The sequence below is a fragment of the Cololabis saira genome, chromosome 13, assembly GCF_033807715.1.
Source record: "Cololabis saira isolate AMF1-May2022 chromosome 13, fColSai1.1, whole genome shotgun sequence".
NCBI classification, from domain to species: domain Eukaryota; kingdom Metazoa; phylum Chordata; class Actinopteri; order Beloniformes; family Belonidae; genus Cololabis; species Cololabis saira.
Window position 1 is genome coordinate 45,292,357 of NC_084599.1, and position 15,420 is coordinate 45,307,776.

At 40.8% G+C, this 15,420-nt stretch overlaps 1 protein-coding gene across 1 annotated transcript in view; it reads left to right on the plus strand.

Moving 5' to 3' along the window:
• The window catches only part of exoc2 (exocyst complex component 2), a 39,809-nt gene that overhangs the window by 5,899 nt on the left and 18,490 nt on the right, over positions 1-15,420 (plus strand). Inside the window, exons 4-10 of the mRNA XM_061739031.1 lie at positions 1,313-1,423; positions 2,847-2,971; positions 3,760-3,828; positions 5,085-5,242; positions 6,189-6,310; positions 6,985-7,046; positions 10,237-10,317. Of these exons, the coding sequence (XP_061595015.1) occupies positions 1,313-1,423; positions 2,847-2,971; positions 3,760-3,828; positions 5,085-5,242; positions 6,189-6,310; positions 6,985-7,046; positions 10,237-10,317 (728 nt within the window). The remainder of the gene's footprint in view (positions 1-1,312; positions 1,424-2,846; positions 2,972-3,759; positions 3,829-5,084; positions 5,243-6,188; positions 6,311-6,984; positions 7,047-10,236; positions 10,318-15,420) is intronic.

Sequence of the window (15,420 nt, forward strand, 5' to 3'; positions counted from 1 at the left end):
GGCTGAAACAGCTCAGGTTGCTGGGGCTTTTTTAAACAATATTTTTATTAATTTTTCACTTTTACAAGTAAAGGATGTATACGTAGTATGATCCACAGAAATAACAAGCAGAACAGGCAAACAAATAAACAGAACAAAAAAACAAAAAAACACCAGCTCAGATCCATATAAATAATACCGTGGTTACAATAAAAATGTACAGTAAGACCAGTCAAGAAAATCCCTGTAACGTGATATTAGAGACACCCGGCTCTACATAGTTCAATTAAAACTCCCAAACTTTATAGAATTGCTCTGTTTTTGAATGTAATATCCATGTAAGGTCTAACGGTACCAGATCAAACACCAGCCTTTAACTGTTGCTACTTTTTCATTGATAAACTGCAATAGAATATTCTTCCTCGCTGCATAAGTAAGAATACAATATTATGTTTTGATGTTAAGTATTTTCTTGGGACGTCCAATACCAGAGATACGGGTCCATCTTCCAATATCTTTTTTTTTTTTCTTTGCATTTTTTAGAAAATAAAAGGACAACAACAGAATAAAATAAACAACAAAACACTCACACATAAAAAGAAATCAAACTAAATTAAAAACATTATACATATACATCACTTTGTGGATACATATCAGATTTCTTCCAGAGGATCCTTATATTCACTACATGGACAGAAGTACAGACGTATTCAGAGACAAAACAAACACTAAATCATGTTATTGTTCATTAGGCTGTTGTTTGTTATTAACTCACCCATTTTTCCATCTTTATTCAAAAATATAAACTTGATTTCTAAGTCTTATTGTTATTTTTTCCATTCCATAAATGTCATTTACAAGATCCTTCCATTTAGAATTAATTAAATTATCATCCTTTATCCAATTTCTTGCAATTGGTTTAATTAAAACTAAAAACAAGTGAGTATCTTTCCTCTTAATTCATTCTGGTAATATCTTTTCTATTTCAGATATTAATTAGACCAATACATTTGCAGTTTACAACACGACCAAAAACAAAGAGTTAGGAACAGATTTCTGTCCTGCATTTAAGGCGCGTGTGTGAGAGAGAGTAGGACTGGAGCAGCTCAGGTTGCTGGTTTAAACCCGCTGCCCCAGAACCTGCAAGCCTCTTCCTGCTGGACCAACGGGCCGTTCTGGGGCCGGTCTGGGGGCCGTTCTGGGTCAGAACCGGACCAGAACAAATAAAGACGGTTGTTTGGTGTGAAAGCTCCGGCTCTGGGAGGAATGTGGATCCTGAAAATGGAGGATGTGATTGTTTGATAAGTGAAGTTTGTGTTTCTCTCTGGGCCAGTGGGGGGGGGTCCGGACCTGGAGGGGGACGCCCGGGCCTCGGCGCTGACCCGGCTAGGCCACGCCTCGTCTCTGAAGAGAGGGGGAAGTCTGCACTCACCCCGGCCCAGCGGTGAGTGGGGGGGGGGTTATTTATTCATTTATTACAGATTTATCACGGATCCCCATCAGACCTCACTGCAGTGGAGACTATTCTTCCTGGGATCCAACATTTACACAGAAAACAATACAATACAAACTAAACTAAAATGACCTGAGATGTGATGGAATTCAACCCTTAAATTGTTGAAACCAGCATTTTCCAGAATTTTAGGTTCAGTTATAGTATTTTTTTAGGTCCAGTTGTAGTACTTGTTTTTTTTTTTTTATTGCTGCTCCAGGTCCAGGTCCTGGACCTGGTTCTGACCCGCGTCTCACCAGAATCAGGACATTAAAGATGATCAAGTCTGAAACTCACCGTACTTTCTGACCGGAGGATAAATATGGTTTAATGTTTCTTAAATGATCCCAGAACACGAGAAAGGACCAGCCTGCATCTCCCTTGGTATCGTAGAACGACAACGCTCTAAGTTGCGACGTCTTTCAGACCCTTTTCCTGTTTTCATTACATCAGTTTAACTTTCAGCAGTTTTCACTGGTCTGGACGTTAGGCCTGAACCTCAAAATCGATTTTCCGATTCTAAATTGATTCTCATATTAATTCCTAAAAATCGATTTGTATGTCTAAAGATCTTTTTTATTTTTCCATCATTACAACTTTTGTATTTTTTTGTTTTTACCCAAAAAAGGAATGTTTTGTTTGACACCAGAATAACTGGTGCCATGTTTTTGCCTTTAAATATGTTTAAAGGTATGAAAACATGAAAGTTTTCAGTTATAATTGCATGAATTGTCTATATTTCCTTACTATATATATTTTCTTGGGATTACATTTGCATAAAATGCTAAAAAACAAATTCTCAAAAATTAAATTAAAAAGACCGAAAATGGAAAAAATAAAAACAGAATGTGGGAAAAATGAAATTAAGTTTTATTATTGTGTTCCTTTAGCGTGGAGGTCTGAAACCCCCCAGCGGGTCCAGTTGTAGTACTAGATAGTACTAGATAGTACTAGATAGTACTAGATAGTAGTAGATAGTACTAGATAGTAGTAGATAGTAGTAGATTCTCCTCTCTAATGAAGTATTAATGTGTTCCTTTAGCCTGGCGGTCTGAAACTCCCCAGCAGGTCCAGTTGTAGTACTAGATAGTACTAGATAGTACTAGATCCCCCTCTCTAATGAAGTATTATTGATTGTTATCTTTAGCGTGGAGGTCTGAAACTCCCCAGCGGGTCCAGTTGTAGTACTAGATAGTACTAGATAGTACTAGATTCTCCTGTTTAATGAAGTATTATTGATTGTGTTCCTGCAGCGTGGAGGTCTGAAACCCCCCAGCGGGTCCAGTTGTAGTACTAGATAGTACTAGATAGTAGTAGATAGTAGTAGATAGTACTAGATTCTCCTCTCTAATAAAGTATTACTGTGTTCCTTTAGCGTGGAGGTCTGAAACTCCCCAGCGGGTCCAGTTCGTGGAGAAACTCTCTGACGTGGTGATCGGTCAGCTGCCAAACTTCTGGAAACTCTGGATCTCCTACGTGAACGGAAGTCTGTTCAGTGAGGTGAGAAACGGGAAACATGTTAAAGTCTCTTTAAAGTCTCTAAACGTCATGAATAAGTCTGTTCAGCGAGGTGAGGAAACGGAGTCACGTTTAAATACTCTAAATGTCATAAATAAATCTGTTCAGCGAGGTGAGGAAACGGAAACGGAGTCACGTTTAAATACTCTAAACGTAATAAATAAGTCTCTTCAGCGAGGTGAGGAAACAGGAAACATGTTAAAGTCTCTAAATGTAATAAATAAGTCTGTTCAGCCGTTTAACACAAACGGAGACAATGACAGTCAAAGTAGGACTTGAATTGAATTGAAATGTATTTTCGACCATGATACAGTAGTAAAAACAAAACCAAACAATAATAATCAATAATAAATACATGTAAATAAGAAAAAAAAGACAAAAATAGAAATAAAAACATGCATCCATCATAATTAACATGCTCGAAAAGGAGTAGGAAGAAATGAAAACGTATTAAATTCTACTCCCTAAACTCTATTTCATTATAATCAAATTAATGAATTTGTATATAAAAAACCAAATATATCTATATATAATTAATTATCTTTGGTGCTGATGTGTGATGCATGAACTCTGTGTGAGGATAAAAAAAGGTTTTATAAACAAAAAATTTTTTAATTCCAAAATATAATAAAGACTTATAGGATTTCTGTGGTTTATTCCATATTTCATGATTTATCGGGTTAAAACTTCCTGTTTTATTTACGTGGAGGATGACTTTTTAGTTGTTTTCTTTAACTCAGTTCCTTAAATAAAGCTTCTGTGTTTGTTAGACCGGGGAGAGATCGGGCCAGGTGGAGAAGTCCAAGAAGAACGCCAGACAGAGACAGAACGACTTCAAGGTACGACACAAGTCTCTTTTATATCATCATATCCTGGATTTCTGTCCCAGAACTCAGTCGTTTGTAAAGTACATTCTAGTGTTCTGAATGCCCTTATTTTTAAAAACTTGTGCTTTTTATTATTTTATCTCTTTTCTAATCATTTTATTTCATTTTGTTATTTAAGCGTACTCTTAAATTAAATACTTTTTGAAAACCGCCCAAAGTGATGGATAAGCCCTAAATGCAGGTATTGTGGCATAGAATTGTCGAATTGGTTTAATTCACCGTAGGAATTGTTACAGATTACTTTAGTAATCCTGTATTTGACCCGGTCTTTGTACGTTTTCACCGTATAGAAACGTAATTCTTGCCATTGTAAGAATGAGATGAACCTGCTGGATCTACTGCCCTTACTGACTAACAACTGCTGCTTTTTATTAATTTACCTCTTTTTTTATCATTTTATTTAATTTTATTTGTTATTTACTGTTTAATTGTTTCTTGCCGCTTTTAATGTTGATGTAAAGCACTTTGAATTACCATGTGTTAAATTGTGCTGTACAGATAAACTTGCCTTGCCTTCCAGAGGATGATTGAGGAGCTTGTTGAGGTCCTCAAATCAACTTTACATAATTTCATAATGAGGAAAACACAAGAGACTGTTGGAATGATTTTTCAGGCCTTCTGCAGAAGGGAAGCAAAGTCGGAGCTTGCAGAGCAACATGGCCCTCTCGGATGCTCTCGACAAATGCTTGCTTGCTCCTGCTCTGCATGACGCTTTTATTGAGAATGGGAAACAGGAAATGACCATATACGGACTGTCAGTGTATAGATAATGGACAATGAACGACGTTTTGGGGGTAAAAGACACACATGTGACTTTTCAGTTAAAGAGCAACTGATCTGTGGTATGCAGAAACAAACAGACATCCTTAAAAAACACAAAGGGTCAAGGGGTCAACTAAAAACAGGACCTCTGTTGGGGGTTTTGAACAGATGGTTCAACTGACAATGGGACAGTTGTGGACAGCCGACCCCCCCTGACAGAACTCAGGACGGGCTGCCCTGTGTCTGTTAACATGTGATCGGCATGTGAACAAACAGTCAGCTCTCCAAGCTGACTTGATTCTGATAGTTTCATAAGGACAAATTAATTCAAAAGTTTAATTAATCTCACAGAGCTGACGTTAATAAATGTATAAATCTTGTGTTTTCCAGAGGATGATCGAGGAGCTGACGTTAATAAAAGTATAAATCTATTGTTGTGTTTTCAGAGGATGATTGAGGAACTCACCACCCAGCTGGTGAAGCTGGTCCGGGGGGCCCTGCTCCCCTCCACCCTCCCCCAGGGAAACCACAGTCCCTACGCCGGCTGGGAGAACCAGGAGGAGCTGAGCGGGTTCTGGCTGACCCAGATCATCCACACCGTCAGGTTCCTACGCTCCGTTTACTCCCATGTATCCCCCAGGACTGGACCTGGACCTGGGTCTGGGTCTGGTCCTGGGTCTGGGTCTGGTCCAGGTCCAGGTCCAGGGCCAGGTCTGGTTCTGGCTGACCCAGATCATCCACACCGTCAGGTTCAGCCTCCCTTTCCTCTCAGGGTGTTTTCCCCTCTGTCCCGTTTGGAGCAGTTGTTCCAGAACAGGGAGCATTTCCCCCTAACAGTCGGATCGTTTGGTACATGTGAACACAGCAATCACGCTAGGAAACAGCACAAAACAAGTGAGCCGAGATCCTAGGAGAGGTTAGGGTTAGGATCTCGGCCCGATTCCATTCCAGACACCGACACAACTCCATTCATTGTGTACGTGTGACCGCAGAGTCTCCACCACCTTCTCTCCTATTGGACGTGGCGAGATGTCGTCCCAGTGCGGCACGGTGAAATTTAAAAATGTTCAACTCGGGCAGGGTTTGTGCAGCGCAGACGCCGCTCTGCGCACATAAATGAAAGGGTAAAGCCTGAATTATGGTTCCGCGTTAAGACGCAGAGCTTATGGTTGGTGTAACGCGGAACCATAAATCAGCCAAAAGGCGCCGGCGGCGGTTTGCACTTTGCACCCTCTCTGTGAAAGAGGCTTGTTGTTTTTCCCGAGGTGCGGAAGAGGAAACTCCTCCCAGATTCATTTCTGACCAATCAGAGAGCAGTTAGTTCATGGCGTTTGTTATCAGCTTTGAACCGCTACAGACGGTTGCCTTGTGAACACAAAGCCCACGAACGAGAAACAAAACAATTGTATCGATTTATCCCCTGAATCGGAACAAAACAAACGGACCACAGGTGAGAAAGCTCCCTCAGCTACATCCAGGACTGTACCGGGGTCTGGGTCTCATGTCTATCCAGGTCCAGGTCTGGTCCTCATACTCACCTGTCCCCCCAGGTCCTGCCACGAGGCGTTGTCCACCCTGGAGATCCCCAACGACCTGCTGCAGGTGATCCAGGACCTGCTGCTGGAGCTGAGGGTTCACTGCTTGATGGTGACGCTGCTGCACACGGCTGAAGGTGAAGGGGGGGGGGGGGGTGTGATGCTGCACACGGCTGAAGGTGAGGGGGTTAGGGCTATTTGTGGGCTTTAAAATAACCCTTCCTTTATTTGTATTTGTTTGTGCCGTTAATGTAAGGAAGTTCCCAACACAGGGTGGAAGTTGAACGGAGGATCTTCGCAGCTCATTAATAATGGCTCTTTGCCACCAGCTCCTACTCGTCTCTCCTCCACCCGGTCTGGTTCTTTCCCACCAGGGGTCTAACTACCGAGTAGCCACCAGGTTTATGAACATCTGACCCTCAGAGTTGGATCACCAACTTCTGCTGCCGTTGCTGCTGGAATCAAATGAACAAGAATCTCCGTCAGAGTCTCTTTCTCTCATGTCACTTCCTGACTCAGACGTCTGACTCCAACCCCCCGACCAATCGGTGGCCTGGAGTGTGATGACATCACAGCCCGACTCAGACGCTTAGAACCTCGACAGAGGAGCTACAGAAAAGTATCTACTCTGTATTTAGACCCCTGGTGGAGAAGCGCAAAACCGGGTCGAGTCGGGCTGAGTAGGTACTAGTGTAAAAGCACCAATAGACACAGATAAAAGGGACAGAAATGTTGAATTGTGAGTGTTTTCATGGGTGTGAAAGTCGTTCGTCTCCAGTTTGACTCTAAGCATCTGTTTGTGACCCTGTAGATGTGAAGACTCTGGCGGAGAAGGAGGACTGGGTCGTGGACAACGAGGGCATCACCAGTCTGGTGAGGATGGGCTGATATTACACCAGTTATAAAGTTACTGAGCCGCTGTCATCATCCGTCTGGATCTGGAATTAAATTAATAATAATGTGCTGCTCTGGTCCATGACATGTTTGTTCACCAGGACTGGTGTGTTGGATGTGTCCTCTGTGGTTAATATCGGTTTAAGTTCCTAAGTTTGATTTGATTTGAGACACATACATACATACATACATACATACATATACACATACATATACATACATACATACATACATACATACATACATACATACATACATACATACATACATACATACATATACACATACATATACACATACATACATACATACATACATACATACATACATACATACATACATACATATACACATACATACATACATATACACATACATATACATACATACATACATACATACATACATACATACATACATACATACATACATACATACATACATACATACATACATACATATATGTATATGTACAGCTCTTGGTCAGACCTCACGGATCCACCAACATCAGAATCAGGTTTATTATTGGCAGTTTAGAAAAACATGTATTTGACTTTGGATACACCGGCGGCGACACGATGGTTTTATGCGCCTGTTTTTCCAAGGGTAACACTGGGATTGGGGGGGGGGGGAACACATCTTCACACTGAGTATAATACGCAGTGTCAAGGTGCAAAAAACACCTCGGCACACAGAGCAACAACATCATCACAAGACTTGCATGTGGGTGTTTGGGGGAGGGTTACTGGGGGGGATCCCGGCACAGCACATCCAAGTGATCGCCGCGTCTTTGTGGCGCTCAAAACCTGGAGACTGCGTTGGGGGAGCTGATAAGAGGGGGGGGTGAGGAAGGCGTTGAGTTGAGGGAGGTGGTTATCAGTAAGTGTATGTGTAGCGGTAAGTCTGTGAACTTCGCTCAGAGCTGCTCCTCAGCCAGTGTCCTTGATGTTATCAGGCGGCTCGATACAGTTCTGAAACAGATCCACAGATGTTCCTGAGAGGGGAGGGTTAGTGGGGGCAGAGCCCCTAGTTTACATTCCACCAGGGAGATTGTGACTGGAGCGGCCTGCCAGGCTGCTCTGTCAAGGTCAGATTATAGAATCAACAATTATATTGCAAAACAGACAGACTCAGTAATTTTCCGTCTGCCTTTTAGTCTCTGGTTCATCAATGGCGACTCCAATCAGACGAATTTGTGATCAATTCCCGCCAAGCCGAGCTTCCAACTTCTCCAAGGTGTTCTCCATCTTGCCAATGAGCTCAAAGACGCCGCCAGCCTGAGATTCTGTTCAAGAATTACATCCAGCTTACGGCTTTGCTCCCCCAACGTTAAAGTCTGAGTGTTGATCACCTTACTTGATCCTTCAGCCACGTCCGGCAGCTCTGAAAGAGCCAGAACAGCTGTCGACGACTTACGCGTTTGTCGATACACTAGGAATCCCCCTCCTCCTATCAGGAGGATGATCAGGAGAAATCCTGCTATCATAAATCCAATTATGAAGCATCTTCAACCTCCTCGACAGACAGAATCGCCAAACACAACGGTTTCCAATGTTTCCAGGAATCCATTGTGTATCCAGCAAAAAATTTCCCATCGGGGCAGGAGGGCTCCCTTACCCCCTGACTTCTTGTTGCAAAAATTTGGTCAATTGTGCTGAGAGACCAGTTAATCAATTCCATGATTGTCGAGTTTCGGATGAGTGAAAAAGAAGAGACTCTGAAGACGAGACAAACAAAAAGCAGTAGCAGGACAAGCAGATAAGGGAGAGGAGCAGAGAAGCGTCCATCTTCGCCCAGAGCCGGAAGAATGGAAGAACATGCTCCAAACGGAGTAAGATTGAAGTAAACACTTATCCAGTCCTAGCCCTGAATCTACATACATTCTTACATAGAACAAGAGTTTCAATAAACTAACTTATAAAACACACATACCTACTTTAATAACTGTTTTATACAGTGATATAATACTCAATTATATGTATATTTAAATATAGTCAAAAACAAACTAATCAAAGCAAACAAAAGAAAACAAAACAAAGGCCAGCATTTAGTTTTTACTCTGCATGTTTGTAACAATAGAAGTAATTATAATGTATAGTATTACATTATCATTACTTTACTATAATACTACAATATAATAGAGAACAATAGACAGCAATGGTATAACAATATACTTGAATAAATATATAAGAGTAGATATTCTATATATACTGGTTCATATATTTACCTCCAATTATATACATAAAAATTACTATAAATCTATATATCGACATATCTACATATAACTATAAATCAATATATATTAATAGAGATATAGATATATAAATATTCTACGTATAATATAACTCAATATATCCATTTACATACTTACATATAACATATCTATGCATAATATACATCTATATATCTACATATATTAATAAATGTTCATATCTACATGTTTATTCGCATCTGTATTTTGAATAGAATGTTTCTATCTAAAGCAGCCGAACCCCTCAGTTTTATAATAAACCTGAGCAGTAAAGTTGGTCCTGATTCTTCCAGGCTGTAATCACGTCGTTGTTGTTGTGATTATTGTCCTGTGTCTCTGTTTCTACAGCCGTCCCACTTTGAGCAGTGCATGGTAGTGATTATTGTCCTGTGTCTCTGTCTCCAGCCGTCCCACTTTGAGCAGTGCATGGTTGTGATTATTGTCCTGTGTCTCTGTCTCCAGCCGTCCCACTTTGAGCAGTGCATGGTTGTGATTATTGTCCTGTGTCTCTGTTTCTACAGCCGTCCCACTTTGAGCAGTGCATGGTTGTGATTATTGTCCTGTGTCTCTGTTTCTACAGCCGTCCCACTTTGAGCAGTGCATGGTTGTGATTATTGTCCTGTGTTTCTACAGCCGTCCCACTTTGAGCAGTGCATGGTAGTGATTATTGTCCTGTGTCTCTGTCTCCAGCCGTCCCACTTTGAGCAGTGCATGGTTGTGATTATTGTCCTGTGTCTCTGTCTCCAGCCGTCCCACTTTGAGCAGTGCATGGTTGTGATTATTGTCCTGTGTCTCTGTTTCTACAGCCGTCCCACTTTGAGCAGTGCACGGTTGTGATTATTGTCCTGTGTCTCTGTTTCTACAGCCGTCCCACTTTGAGCAGTGCATGGTTGTGATTATTGTCCTGTGTTTCTACAGCCGTCCCACTTTGAGCAGTGCATGGTGCAGATGCTGCAGTCCCTGGAGGAGCCGCTGGAGATCAAACCGGGGGAAATCAACGTAAGAAACCAGTCGTTCAGGTCCTGGTGCAGCGATGCTCCAGTGCAGGTCCTGGTGCAGAGATGCTCCAGTGCAGGTCCTGGTGCAGCGATGCTCCAGTGCAGGTCCTGGTGCAGCGATGCTCCAGTGCAGGTCCTGGTGCAGAGATGCTCCAGTGCAGGTCCTGGTGCAGAGATGCTCCAGTGCAGGTCCTGGTGCAGAGATGCTCCAGTGCAGGTCCTGGTGCAGAGATGCTCCAGTGCACGGTGTCAGCCTGCATTCACACTGAAAGACGCCAGCATCGCGCTGCTTGGTGGATTCACACTGAAAACTGCTGCACTGTCGACGCCTGCAGTGGGCGGGGCTAAAGCTGCAGTGGGCGGGGCTAAAGCTGCAGTGGGCGGGGCTAAAGCTGCGCTGCAGAACTGCAGGAACAAAGTGTATATAGTCTACATATATGTATATATATATAGCTGCAAATCTTCAGTTTCTTATTTCACCATAGATCACACTTTGGGAACCTTCTTTATATTTCAGCGTTATTTCTACGTAGATAAGAGAGAGTTTGATGCTCCTTATTGTTATTTCTGGTAGATAAGAGAGAGTTTGATGCTCCTTAACGTTATTTCTGGTAGATAAGAGAGAGTTTGATGCTCCTTAACGTTATTTCTGGTAGATAAGAGAGAGTTTGATGCTCCTTAACGTTATTTCTGGTAGATAAGAGAGAGTTTGATGCTCCTTAACGTTATTTCTGGTAGATAAGAGAGAGTTTGATGCTCCTTAACGTTATTTCTGGTAGATAAGAGAGAGTTTGATGCTCCTTAACGTTATTTCTGGTAGATAAGAGAGAGTTTGATGCTCCTTAACGTTATTTCTGGTAGATAAGAGAGAGTTTGATGCTCCTTAACGTTATTTCTGCGTAGATAAGAGAGAGTTTGATGCTCCTTAACGTTATTTCTGGTAGATAAGAGAGAGTTTGATGCTCCTTAACGTTATTTCTGGTAGATAAGAGTGAGTTTGATGCTCCTTAACGTTATTTCTGCGTAGATAAGAGAGAGTTTGATGCTCCTTAACGTTATTTCTGGTAGATAAGAGTGAGTTTGATGCTCCTTAACGTTATTTCTGGTAGATAAGAGAGAGTTTGATGCTCCTTAACGTTATTTCTGGTAGATAAGAGAGAGTTTGATGCTCCTTAACGTTATTTCTGGTAGATAAGAGTGAGTTTGATGCTCCTTAACGTTATTTCTGGTAGATAAGAGAGAGTTTGATGCTCCTTAACGTTATTTCTGCGTAGATAAGAGTGAGTTTGATGCTCCTTAACGTTATTTCTGGTAGATAAGAGAGAGTTTGATGCTCCTTAACATTATTTCTGGTAGATAAGAGAGAGTTTGATGCTCCTTAACGTTATTTCTGGTAGATAAGAGTGAGTTTGATGCTCCTTAACGTTATTTCTGGTAGATCAGAGAGAGTTTGATGCTCCTTAACGTTATTTCTGGTAGATAAGAGTGAGTTTGATGCTCCTTAACGTTATTTCTGGTAGATAAGAGAGAGTTTGATGCTCCTTAACGTTATTTCTGCGTAGATAAGAGTGAGTTTGATGCTCCTTAACGTTATTTCTGGTAGATCAGAGTGAGTTTGATGCTCCTTAACGTTATTTCTGGTAGATAAGAGTGAGTTTGATGCTCCTTAACCTTATTTCTGGTAGATGAGTGAGTTTGATGCTCCTTAACGTTATTTCTGGTAGATAAGAGAGAGTTTGATGCTCCTTAACGTTATTTCTGGTAGATAAGAGTGAGTTTGATGCTCCTTAACGTTATTTCTGCGTAGATAAGAGTGAGTTTGATGCTCCTTAACGTTATTTCTGGTAGATCAGAGAGAGTTTGATGCTCCTTAACGTTATTTCTGCGTAGATAAGAGTGAGTTTGATGCTCCTTAACGTTATTTCTGGTAGATAAGAGAGAGTTTGATGCTCCTTAACATTATTTCTGGTAGATAAGAGAGAGTTTGATGCTCCTTAACGTTATTTCTGGTAGATAAGAGTGAGTTTGATGCTCCTTAACGTTATTTCTGGTATATAAGAGAGAGTTTGATGCTCCTTAACGTTATTTCTGGTAGATAAGAGTTAGTTTGATGCTCCTTAACGTTATTTCTGGTAGATAAGAGTGAGTTTGATGCTCCTTAACGTTATTTCTGGTAGATAAGAGAGTTTGATGCTCCTTAACGTTATTTCTGGTAGATAAGAGTTAGTTTAATGCTCCTTAACGTTATTTCTGGTAGATAAGAGTGAGTTTGATGCTCCTTAACGTTATTTCTGGTAGATAAGAGTGAGTTTGATGCTCCTTAACGTTATTTCTGGTAGATAAGAGTGAGTTTGATGCTCCTTAACGTTATTTCTGGTAGATAAGAGAGAGTTTGATGCTCCTTAACGTTATTTCTGGTAGATAAGAGAGAGTTTGATGCTCCTTAACGTTATTTCTGGTAGATAAGAGTGAGTTTGATGCTCCTTAACGTTATTTCTGGTAGATAAGAGTGAGTTTGATGCTCCTTAACGTTATTTCTACGTAGATAAGAGAGAGTTTGATGCTCCTTAACGTTATTTCTGGTAGATAAGAGTGAGTTTGATGCTCCTTAACGTTATTTCTGGTAGATAAGAGTGAGTTTGATGCTCCTTAACGTTATTTCTGGTAGATAAGAGAGAGTTTGATGCTCCTTAACGTTATTTCTGGTAGATAAGAGAGTTTGATGCTCCTTAACGTTATTTCTGGTAGATAAGAGAGTTTGATGCTCCTTAACGTTATTTCTGGTAGATAAGAGAGAGTTTGATGCTCCTTAACGTTATTTCTGGTAGATAAGAGAGTTTGATGCTCCTTAACGTTATTTCTGGTAGATAAGAGAGAGTTTGATGCTCCTTAACGTTATTTCTGGTAGATAAGAGTGAGTTTGATGCTCCTTAACGTTATTTCTGGTAGATAAGAGTTAGTTTAATGCTCCTTAACGTTATTTCTGGTAGATAAGAGAGAGTTTGATGCTCCTTAACGTTATTTCTGGTAGATAAGAGTTAGTTTGATGCTCCTTAACGTTATTTCTGGTATATAAGAGTGAGTTTGATGCTCCTTAACGTTATTTCTGGTAGATAAGAGAGTTTGATGCTCCTTAACGTTATTTCTGCGTAGATAAGAGTGAGTTTGATGCTCCTTAACGTTATTTCTGGTAGATAAGAGTTAGTTTGATGCTCCTTAACGTTATTTCTGGTAGATAAGAGTGAGTTTGATGCTCCTTAACGTTATTTCTGGTAGATAAGAGAGTTTGATGCTCCTTAACGTTATTTCTGGTAGATAAGAGTTAGTTTAATGCTCCTTAACGTTATTTCTGGTAGATAAGAGTGAGTTTGATGCTCCTTAACGTTATTTCTGGTAGATAAGAGTGAGTTTGATGCTCCTTAACGTTATTTCTGGTAGATAAGAGTTAGTTTGATGCTCCTTAACGTTATTTCTGGTAGATAAGAGTGAGTTTGATGCTCCTTAACGTTATTTCTGGTAGATAAGAGTTAGTTTGATGCTCCTTAACCAGGTTGGTCCTGGATCAACAACCATCGGTGAAGCTGCAGTCTGTCTGGGGGAACACTGACACACCGGGTCAGAGCGGATTTGGTCATGATGTTTAAACTGTTTTGTGATTAATAAACACGGTTTTTAATTATTTTGCGTTGGAAATAAAAGCAAATAAAATGGTTGGGACCATCCAGCTCCTCAACCATCAGATACTGTTTCACGTGAGCAGTTCAGGTAAAAACATTTAGTTCAGGTAAAAACATTTAGTTCAGTTAAAAACATTTAGTTCAGGTAAAAACATTTAGTTCAGGTAAAAACATTTAGTTCAGGTAAAAACGTTTAGTTCAGGTAGAAACATTTAGTTCAGGTAAAAACATTTAGTTCAGTTAAAAACATTCAGTTCAGGTAAAAACATTTAGTTCAGGTAAAAACATTTAGTTCAGGTAAAAACATTTAGTTCAGGTAAAAACATTTAGTTCAGGTAAAAACGTTTAGTTCAGGTAGAAACATTTAGTTCAGGTAAAAACATTTAGTTCAGGTAAAAACGTTTAGTTCAGGTAGAAACATTTAGTTCAGGTAAAAACATTTAGTTCAGGTAAAAACATTTAGTTCAGGTAAAAACATTTAGTTCAGGTAAAAACATTCAGTTCAGGTAAAAACGGCAGTCAAATCAGCAAAAATGTCATTTTACTGGATGAAATATATTAATTCCTGATAAATAAGTTTGTTAGTGACAGCTCTGCTCATGTACGCATGTGAATAAGTGAACGTTTGTGTGAACATGAAAGTACAATCTGCATTGAGGCTTCAGGAATCCCGGTCTGTGATTGGACGCTGCCTCGGCGTCAACGCTGCTCATTTAAATACAGTTCAGATTCTCTCAACTTCAAATTGACGCTCTGGACGACTCCGACAACTCCTACGACTCCGACGCCTCTCTTAGCGAGCTCTCATAGACAATGAATGTCAGCCGGACGCCTGTGACGCCGGTGATGCTTTCAGTGTGAATCCAGGGTTGTCGTTGCGTCTGTTTGTTTATCTGTATTGTGTGTAGCTTCAGCCCTAACCCCCAAACCTCTGGACTCTAACTCTAACCTGACCCCCCGTTTTTTCATGCGTTTTTTCGTACGTTTTTTCGTGCGTTTTTTGTGCGTTTTTTCGTGCGTTTTTTCATACGTTTTTTCGTGCGTTTTTTCGTACGTTTTTTCATGCGTTTTTTCGTGTGTTTTTTCGTATGTTTTTTCGGACGTTTTTGTGCGTTTTGCGTGCGTTTTTGCGTGCATTTTTGCGTTTTTTCGTGCGTTTGTGCGTTTTGCGTGCGTTTTGCGTGCGTTTTGCGTGCGTTTTGCGTGCGTTTTGCGTGCGTTTTGCGTGCGTTTTGCGTGCGTTTTGCGTGCGTTTTGCGTGCGTTTTGCGTGCGTTTTGCGTGCGTTTTTGCGTGCGTTTGGCATGCGTTTTGCGTGCGTTTTTGCGTGCGTTTGCGCTTTTTTTCGTGCGTTCGTGCGTTTTGCGTGCGTTTTTTTGCGTGCGTTTTTTTGCGTGCGTTTTTTCGTGCCTTTTGCCTGCATTCGTG